Consider the following 10269-nt stretch of genomic DNA (forward strand, 5'->3'; position numbering starts at 1 on the left):
ATTGTGTTCCTAGTAAGTTTTCTGAAAGGCTATGCATATTGTGAATGGGGATTGAATTAGACCTGAGCAAATATTCAGTCCGCTTTTCTACTCCATAGACATTAATAAGTTTCCAAATTATTGTCACATAATTGTTCCCACAAAAAGAAATATTCTTGGCATTTTACTCCTGTTACAAAAAAATGAAAGCACTCATATATGCAGGTTTAGGAAAAAAAGATGGAGCAGGTTTTGTGGACCATTGCCTTTTCCTTCATTTCTAGCACATCAGCTGCAATATGCAGAAAGAGCAGTATAAAGATACTTTAAGGTAATGACTCATTCTACTTTAATACAAAACACTGTAATTCCTTCACTTTCTCGCTCAGAATTTAATGTATAAGGTTATAGTATAATTGATATTTCAAGTGTAAGTATACATTTTCTCTGTTCAGTGTGTGTCTGTCTTAAGTTTTCTGTTCCTTCCAGTTTCAGGTCACTGTTTTCTGTAGCATGTTAGAATGAAACCGTGAGGTGTTTTGGCAAAATATATAGTCTACTTTTAAAATTTTATGGTTCAAGGCCAGAATCCATAAAGGGGTCCAAAGCCAGTTCTGTAAATATTTGCAATTTGTTACATATTCAGAAAACGCACATATTTAGATATCTAACTGACTATAACTCCAAATACAGAATTGCAGCTGCAGTTGAGGTACTGGTTGGTTTTTTTTGTTTTGTCAAATCTGGTCATAAGTGTATACTTCACAAAACATAATAATCTTTTATTTGTAAATTAAAAGAAAAAAATGATGAAATATACCTGTAGCCTGAATTACTGTGCTTTTTGATCTTCTGCTCTTTTTCTCTGTACTTCAAATGGTAACTTCAGGGCATTTGGGCACATACAGACATCAACAGTAATAGTGGATAAGGAAAATATATATATAAAAAGACATGATTTCAAATTGCCTTAGATATATGAAAAAATAAATGTTTGCTATAGTTTTTTCAGTTCTTTAGAAAGAAAACTTGCCCCTGACCTAACAAAATGTCAAGGTTCTATATATATTTGACATAAGTTTGCTTAAACGTAAGGCCCCAATGTTTCTTTTAGTGGCTTTCCTTTTCAGAGTAGTTGGCTCCAAAAGTTAAATGATGGGCATTACATGGACTTTTTAAATTTGTACTTGGAGAAACTACACATTCCAGTATTTCACTGTTTTCTGAATGTTTTTTCCCCGCTGTAGATCTGAAATCTCATATTCTACAAATGCAAGGAAGAAAGAGCAAGGCTCTTGCCAAACGTGGAATTCCATTTCTGTGTATTTTTGCTAACAAATGTAGTTGGCCCCTGATGTTGTCATGATGTGGTCATTTTGCTACTTTCCCATATGATATAATGGCAACAATTACTTTTTGATAATGAATTACTGTATCTGAATTGTCAACCTGTTTTGCCCTAGCATAAACCAATTCAAACAGTTATCTTGTCTTTGAAGGCATCTGATGTCAAAGAGAATAATGTGTGTGTGTGTAAAGTCACATATCCTTGTGGGATTAGTGTCCTTGCGTATTCCTGTTTTCTTTTACACCAGCTAAATCAGACGTTTTATTCCAGGATCAGAAACTTGCTCTGGCAAGCACATGCACACGTGTACGTTTGTGGGTACGCCTGTTCTACTGTCTTTTTGTGTTGCTTTTTTTTCTTCCATCAAAAAGACTGTGGTCTTTTGCTTCATGATGAGTTTGAAGACATCTTTATCCATTCCAAATGGCCAGGTGTCTGTAGGAAGTGGTTTGCTTGCACCAAGTAATTAAGTTCCTCTGTGTACTTGGGGAGAAAAAATTACATTAAAAATTTAGATCTTCATGTTTGTAGTAGATAGACAAGAGAGAGATTCATGCTGCTGTGAGTGGACTGGCAGCCCTTTCCTCCGCAATTGTTTTTAAAGATTTTTAGACTGGTCTTGAGAATTAGTAGCCAGTTCTTCTGTCTTTCTGGGTTTTGTTCAGTGACGTTTTCAACAAGGGTATTTTTAGAGAGGTGATTCACACTACTATATTGAAGGGGTATGTGTTTGATGCTAATGTAAAAGGGACAGAAATTGTATCAACGGTGGGGAGAAGTGGGTGAGGTTGAGTCTCCTCAGAGTCATGGGTGAGTGTTTCTCTTGGTCGGTCAGGTGTATTGTCTCCAAATGCCAGGTTTTAAGGAAAGTTTTGAAATCTTCGTGGTTTGCAGCTTCACAGCTCTACTGTCAGTGGTTTCCACTGATTTAAAGATAGAGGTTGTAGTGGGTTAGAGAGTGAGGCAGAGCATGGAAAATGGACTGTGCTGCAGGGACGGCAGCTGAATGTAAGGACTGAAAGACCGGGGAGCTTGGCCCAAGGTAACTGCTGTTATGCAGAAAGCTGAGTTGATTGTCAGTGTTAAATTCCATCCTTAGCAGGATTTGATTTCTCTTATCCTGAGACGAGTTAAATGTATTACTCTAAAGCTGTGATTTGAAAAGTATGTGAGGCAGGGTTGATGAAAGCCATTTCCAAAGCTTTGGAAGATAGTGATTAGCGTTTAGACAAGAGAATTGATTCATGTCACATTAAGATGAAGTTTGTCATTTTTAGGAGATGGTATTGGTCTCATTGTCAGTTTTGGAAAGTTCATCATAGCCACGTGTTTAACTGCAGAATTATAAAATATTAACCAAGTTCCACCTTCTGCTTAATAAGAAAAGGCTGTGGATTTTATATGTTTCAAGAACTAATGAAGAATGATGTATAATATAAAAAAGTAACATGCTGTGAAACTTCTCATTCCTAGAACATGGTCGTAAAGTCCTATTTTTTAATAGACCTCCTTAAATAACTTTCCTTATTAGTAAATGCAGCAGGAGGAGAGAGGTTGTTTTATAAAACTGGATTACTATACTGTATTTAAAGATAATGTATTATCTAATTCTTGTAAAAGGAGAAAAAAAATATCGGATGGGATTTTTGTATGAAATGGGACATGCAGTCCCTTATGCTTTTAGTTAAAATGTGCTTATAAACAATTGCCAAATTAAGAAGTCCATTCCTGGCAAGAAAGCATGACAGAATAGTTCTCCGAGTGCTGTAAGGTGCCACAAAAAGGTTTAGAATTTTAAGTTTTTCTAAAGGAAACATCCTTAACTGTGGGGTTTTTTTCAGCAAATTTGGCTTCAATATAAAAATTTAGAATATTCTCAAACATAAATAACTAACAAGGTAGGTTGTTTTGGGGCTGGGTGTTTGGGCTCAATCCCTGTCCTTCAGCCTTGGAACACCAATCACCTACTTTTCTGGTATTTGATTCAGCAGGCATTATTATTTAATGCCTTTTGTCTAGCGTGGAGGACTAATGAAATACTGGCATGTTGTATGCCACCAAAATCTGTGAAACAACAGCCTGTTACGCAAGGGCACTGGAATGAAGTATAAGAAAGTGAAGAGAATAACATTTCACTTCAGATGTCTGATTTGCATTCTCAAGAAATAAGATTAATATAAATTTTTTGAAGATTATCACAATCAGAGTATCTTAGATTTTTATATGAACTGTGTCCTGAGACATTAGATTGGCAAAACATTTTTAGTAAAATCATACTTTTGAAGTAGAAATGTTTTGGGTTTTTTTTCCTCCTTTTTTTTGATAACTCTATCGCTATCTCTACCTTCTTTTGTAGCTACTCCACTGCTAGTCAGATACCAGTTTAGGAGTTTGCATCCTAAAATATATCTATATATTTATCTGGAAAAGACACTTTTTTCCAGAGGAATAAAAGCTGGGGAGAACCTTCTCTGACAGCTTGCAGGTCAATATCAGAAGAACGAACAAGAATGAACCGCAGAACCCAGTGTCTTAACTTAAATGACCTATTTAGGGTAAGTTTGGAATGGAAATCTGGGTGATGAACTGGAATGGCTGCAAGATGGGGATATTCCTTTCTGCTGACTGGGCAAGTAGCTCCGGCAGAGAGGGGCACAGTGGCAGGCGGAGTGGGAGGCAGTTGCCGCAGCTGTTTGGTGAATGTGAATCAGAATCCACAAACTCAATGTAAGTGGAAACCCAGCGTTAGCAGATTGCCAGAATGTTGCAGCATCTTCCCTGTGGAGAAATGTATGCTGTGCATCTCTTGCAGACCTACTCAGCCAAGCTCCTTGAAAATTATCTGTCTGAAATTGTTTCTTGGGTCTGTGTATGCAGAAGGAATTGACAGTATTTGTTTGGTGTTTGGGGCTATAACCATGAACCTTAAAAAAATAATTACAAATTAAGTTTAAAAAATCTTTTAAACATAAAATAACAAATATTAAAACAGCTTAAATAGTAAATATAAAATGTAAACATAAAGTATAGATAAATTACAATTATCAGTATCAGATGCCATAATTGTGAATAAAGTTTGGCTCTCCCTTTTTAGGTTCAGTAGTTAATAGGTAAGTTTTGCAGTTTTTCTCTCGTTGAGGCTGGAGTGGGGTGAGAGGAACTTAACAGAACATTTAAGCAAGCTGAGTGTTGCTTGTGCATAAAGGAAATGCTCATCAACAAAAGAAAGTTGTAAGCATCAGAAGAAGCGGAGCAGCTGTTTAATACTGGTAGTCTTGGGCTGTGGCCCACTGGAGATTTCCTGAGCAAAGACTGGACAATGGTGGAAGCAGATAAAAGCAATGACACATAGGTGCATAACATGATAAAAACTGTATTAAGTTCCTGTTCCATCATTCTGAATATTGTATTTAGTTTTAAGGGTTCATAGGGGTCAGGGAAGGGACTAGAGCTGAACAAAATGTGTCATGAGAAGAGACGTTGAAGAGATTAGTGATGTTTAAAATGGAGATATAATCAATGTGAATATGAGGAAGTGTGACAAAGGACCATGAATTGCATAAAGAGAAAATAAGAGACCCTTAGTTGACATTACAGAAGCAAGAAGAATATTCAGTAGAAGACAGGCAATTAATTAAAATACAATCTCAAATGCATCAGTAGTTTTAAAAGCTGTAAGTTTATTGAACAGCTAAGAGATTCAATACTGAGAATATCAAAACAACCCTCTCCAAAAAAATCAGTATCCTGTGTCTGGTGGTGGTCAGGTATGGATGCTTAGGGAAAGAACCGAAGGTTGGCTCAGGTAGATGGTGCCTTTTCAAACTGTAAGCAATCTGACATGCACAGTTTAAGGACTTGACGAGCCAGACACTTGTTTCCACGTGTTTGTGTTTAATGGCATTGTTTGGCTTTTTTTCTATCTGTATATTTTTGTCATCCCGCTTACACTTTTGGCTTCCATGTTGTGGCAGTGAGTCTCACAGTTTTGATGATGGTTTATGTGATGTAGTCTAGCCTTTCCATTTTTTTTTTATAAACCTGCTGCCTGATTTCATGGATTTCATTAACGGGAACACCCAGTTACATTAAGCAAAACTTCTTTTCCAAGATAGAGCCAATGATGACACAAGGCTGCCTCTCTAAGCAAGGCTTTCTGTAATTATTCACTGGGGGTGTCTTGTTACCCGTAGGAGATACAGTCTTTACTGTTTGGCTGTCTTCTGGTGTAACAGCCTCTGTGGACAGCTGTAGGTTTCATCCCAGCCATGACTGCTGTGTCCTAATGGTGAATAAAGTTGATTCCTGGATATTTCAGAATAAGTTGCTAATTACTCGGAACGAAAGCTTCGCCCATTGAATGCACATTACACACACTTTTCTGTAAATGCTAATGAGCGGCTTTCAAGGTCTGTAACCTGGGACCAAGACCTGCCTGTCTAGAGCTCAGTGGTAGAACTTTTTTTGACTGATAAAAGCAGCCTTCTGTCCCCAAACTCACTCATATGTAATAACGGGCAAATGCCATGTTATCTCACTTTGCAGGTGAAAGTTCAGTGTGTACTTGCTGGCCCTCACTCTTAGTCAGGATGTTTAAGTACTGTAATGACCACAGAACAGGTTGGTTTCTGAGGCCCAGAATATTAACAGATGTCTCACTAATTCATAGGTATAATGAGAGAAAAATCAGACACTTTCTGTCAAAATCACAGGAAGTTCTTTTTAAATTCCTAAAAATAGGAAACGGTTCCTGCTTGTTGGGCTTTGTGTTCCAATTGTGTTCACGTAAAGCAACGTTTTGCAGCGAGTATTGAATATCCTAATCTTTACTCCTTTGTCTGTCTTTTTCTAGGAGAAGCTCTGCCTACCACATCACATCCTAGAAGAAAAGGGCTTGGTAAAAGTGAGCATAACAGTTCAAGCATTGCTAGATGTAACCACAGTGAAACAAGCTTTATTCACATGAAACTACTCTCTCTGCTGTTACCAGCTCCACTGTGCCATCAAAGAATCAAAATACTGCCCATGTTTTCAAACTGCATTGGAAAAAAACAGTGCTCCAAGAGTATTCTTGTACTTCTGATTTTAAAATCGTCTTTCAGACTGTACATGTGCGTCGAACTACAAACCAGAAACTAAACAGAAACATTTTATAGAGCAAATTGGCACTTCACTGCTTTTATAGCTCACTTTGTACAGTACTTACTAAAACAGCCACCTCTCTGCCACTTAAAAATGTGTGGAGTACACAGCTGTCTTGCAGCAAGATACCTTCGTATTATTAAACTAAGAATCCTCGTAATCATTTTGGGGGGAGGGGAGGAGGGAGAGTAAATCATACTTCTACCACGTTAGGTTTTTCTGCAGTTGCTTCAGGCTATTGCCTTTTAAAAATATCCTGACATAAAATATTTATATAAATATTATTTATTAGTGAGTTGTTATTCATCCTTTGGATGCAAAATGTAAATTAGGAAACTGTATTTTATTACTGCTTTTTTGTGGTTAAACACTTTATTTTAATATAAATATTTAGTTATTTTTTATTCTACTTGGTGTGCAGTAGCTCTAGGTCTCCGTAAATTGTATTTTCTAATAAGTAAGATAAAAAGCAAACAAAATAGGTGCTTTTATTTAAAAGAACAGCTAGCTGGAATGGCATTCTTTATTTCCTGAATTTGTGGAACATTGCTAAAAATTTGTCTGCATTCCATTGAGTTTCCTACATTCCAGAAGCACTTTTTCCCCCACTAGACTAAATTGGCTGTAACTGAGAGCACACCCATTTTATTTGTATATAGACATTTAAAAAAAAAAAGGAAAGATGTAAACTTGAAAAATAAATGTGAACAAATATTTTTGATTGCTTATTTTACTATGCACAAGACATTTAACTTTTGCCGCAACAAAATGAATGATGTGCATTAGGATCATGTGTCTTGAAATATAATTTTGCACTGTAACTTGATTTCTTTTAAAGACTACAGCACTACAGAGCAAATAATAAAAAATAGCACAAGAACATTAGTGAGAAGATTTACCAGGTAGCCAAAAAATTTTAATTGTTTTCTTCAATGATTCCTTCGAGAGGAGATAAAATTACTAAAATTGCCAAAGGCCGTCTCAAAGACCTGATCTTCCAGATACAACCTGCTGGGTACAGTGCTTCTCCTTATAGTCTCCATTGCCTTCCCACAGAATTAAGCACAGTGGTCCGTAGCGAATGTCTGCAGGATCAGACCTCTAATCCCACGTCAGCAATAGGAAATAAGGTTGTTCTTCTCATCATTACTTTAAATTTTTTGAAGAGATTTTTTAAAAGCGTAATTTATTACTAAAACATCACCCATTTTAGATAAAAAATTTGAGCACAGCGATTCTCATAGTATCTGGAACATCCCTTTTTCTTTCATACGAGAAGCCAGTGATGTAACTTCGGCAAGCAGGACAGGAAAGCTGCACGTGGTGAGAAGGCTAGCTGTTAGGGGTCAGTGGTGCACACAAGCAGGTAGTTCGAAATGCATAATTGCATTCGAATGCAATAAAACAAAAAGGAGGCAATGTGGTGGGAGGACTAAAAATTTAAGCAAGAGAACGTGGAGAGAACTATCGCATAAAGACTCTTTGGAAGAACGATGCATACTTGTCACTACTATGTATCTAGGCAAAGTTACGCGCATGCTCACAGACACTGCATTTAAAACTACCAGTATTCCAATAGCAGATTTTTAATCGTTAATACAGTATTTGAATGCAGACTACGCATTTTTGTACCACAAATTGCCAATGTGCTGGTCTGTATTGACAGCAACGTGTTAGAAGGAGGAAAGCGGACTCGCAGACAATGAGACATCAGTATGCATGGAATATCCAGTTACTTCAACCAAAGCAAAAGCGTTTATTTTATAGAGGGAACATCATTGACTTAAATTGTGATTTTGATTGGCAGCTAGCATATTGTTTCCTATAAAATGTACTGTGCACTTTAACACTAAATTAAAATGTATTTTAATATTTTACAGAGCTGCACAAATAACTGTTTTGTCAAAAAGCACGAGCAATGTAAAGAAAGTAAGTTTTCAAGTCAGAGTTTATCAAATTTTAAAAGCATTCAAAGATCGAGTATAAAAATAGGAATATTGATTTCTGCATCTTGAGGGATAAAATGCAGGTTTCCTGAGTATTTTTTTACAATGTATATATGGCAACATGAAGCTTTGTAATTATTATTTTGACAAATCCTGTTTTTTCATAATTAAAACTTTGTTTTTCTCCTGATAGTGTCTTTCAGTATTTGCTTGAAGTTGGCTGTAAATAAGTAGCTCTAAATATTTTGTAATACAGCTTTTTTTATGCAGTCTTAACCTGTACGGCTAAAAAGAGAATCTTCATGAATCTTTGTATACTATTTATATGTGCAATAAAACATGCATGGCAAGTCTATACTACCCTAAGCAGTGAACATAATGTATATAGAAAATCTTTACTGTAGTTACAATTAAACTATATTATTTGTAGAAACCCTTTAATGACTACCCTTGTGACTGACAGTTTCTCGTAAAAGAGATGGTGCTTGGAGAGCTTAACGCTGGGAATGATGGATGAGGGTTTGGGGATGGAGAGGAGGATGATGTACTCAGATAAAGGAATTTTGCAGCTAAACTAGGAATAGGATCCAGCTGGTAACTGCTGGGTTGTCGGTTCGGTGTCAGTTGCTGCAAATGAGCTTCATGCAGCTCTGCTGCTCCTGTTGCTTTAGATCTCCTGCCAGTCATGTAGTGAACAGCAGCAGTGGAATTAACTGCCCTCTGCTTCCAGGGCTGGGGGACTTCAAAAAACCTTCCCTTTGCTCCTGCTCACATCACCAGAGTCTTTCTTTTTACTGCTTCCCACTTCACTGTACAGTGCAGCTTTTGTTTTTCCTCCCTGCCCTCCTGCAGAGATGATCCTGCAGGCTTTTGCTTTAGCAAACCAAATCTGATGACTTCCTTATTCTAGTGAATCCAAGTAGTAATGCAGTAACCCTTTCTGACCTGGGGATAACCCCACGTGACAGGGCTGTGCCAAGCTGCTTTGCCCTTCTCCTGTCTCTGCAGAAACAGGTGGTAGGGACTAGTGCTCGTGGGTCATAGTATACAGCCTTCTCTTTCCTGTGCAGGTTTCTGAAGTCACATAAATACAGATGATTGTGCTATTTTCTCATTTTTCTAATGAAGCATCTTTACCTTAACCAGGTGATTTTATGGCTGTATTTGTTCACTTTTGGTAGTGAATTTTGAAAGGATCTTTCTACAGTAATTTCCCAGGGAGATCCTGCTTTTGATTGCCAAGGAAGCTCGAGTGTCTTTCTGGCTGTTGCAATACAAAGCCAGGACAGACTGATTGCTGCATTAGAATCGGCATAGTTTAGGCAGGAGGAGCCCTGCAGTCCTCTAGTGCTGTTCCTCGCTGCGAGCAGAGCCTGTTTAACAGCAGGCAGCTGAGGGCCATGTCCAGCTGAGGCTTGAGCATTGCCAACAACAGAGATCTGACAGCCTCACACAACTCTCATCAAGATGGTGCAGAGACACTTGGCATCTGTAGCCACCTGCACAACTGATTCAAGCGCCCCAGGTCTTCTCAGAGGTTTGCACTGTCCTGGACTTGGAGCCTGTGGACAAGGGCAGTTTGAGGGCCCCTTCCTTGTCAACCCTCTAGCACCAGTTTTGTAAGAGCTCAGGGCAGTTCCTATAAAGCCTTGAGGTTAGTGACTGCCGAAGCAGTCAGACGCTTACCTGAACCTGCTCCTGCTCACGAGCGAGGAAACTGGAAGTCCCTCTCAAGGAGGAAGGCAGCAGTGCATGTAAATGCTCCATTTTATCAAGAAAGCACACAGTATGGGATGGCACTCAATTATTAGGAGCGCTAAGCGGAAAATATGACAGGTATTTTCAGCTCCAGAA

At 37.9% G+C, this 10269-nt stretch overlaps 1 protein-coding gene across 9 annotated transcripts in view; it reads left to right on the forward strand.

Annotated features, from left to right (window-relative positions):
• Positions 1-8848, forward strand: part of LRCH1 (leucine rich repeats and calponin homology domain containing 1) — a 137898-nt gene extending 129050 nt beyond the window's left edge. For 8 of the 9 annotated variants that reach the window (XR_012671958.1, XR_012671959.1, XR_012671960.1 and 5 more), the window contains one exon: positions 6180-8848. Coding sequence is in view for 4 of the 9 variants with exons in the window: in XM_075139581.1 (XP_074995682.1) it covers positions 6180-6293 (114 nt within the window). In the remaining 5 variants the exon portion in view is untranslated. Of the gene's footprint in view, positions 1-3683; positions 6148-6179 lie in introns of those variants that run through there. The other variant, XM_075139583.1, reaches the window with a different exon arrangement.
• Positions 8849-10269: the final 1421 nt, after the last annotated feature.

The sequence above is a fragment of the Calonectris borealis genome, chromosome 1 (assembly GCF_964195595.1).
Source record: "Calonectris borealis chromosome 1, bCalBor7.hap1.2, whole genome shotgun sequence".
Taxonomy (NCBI): Eukaryota; Metazoa; Chordata; class Aves; order Procellariiformes; family Procellariidae; genus Calonectris; species Calonectris borealis.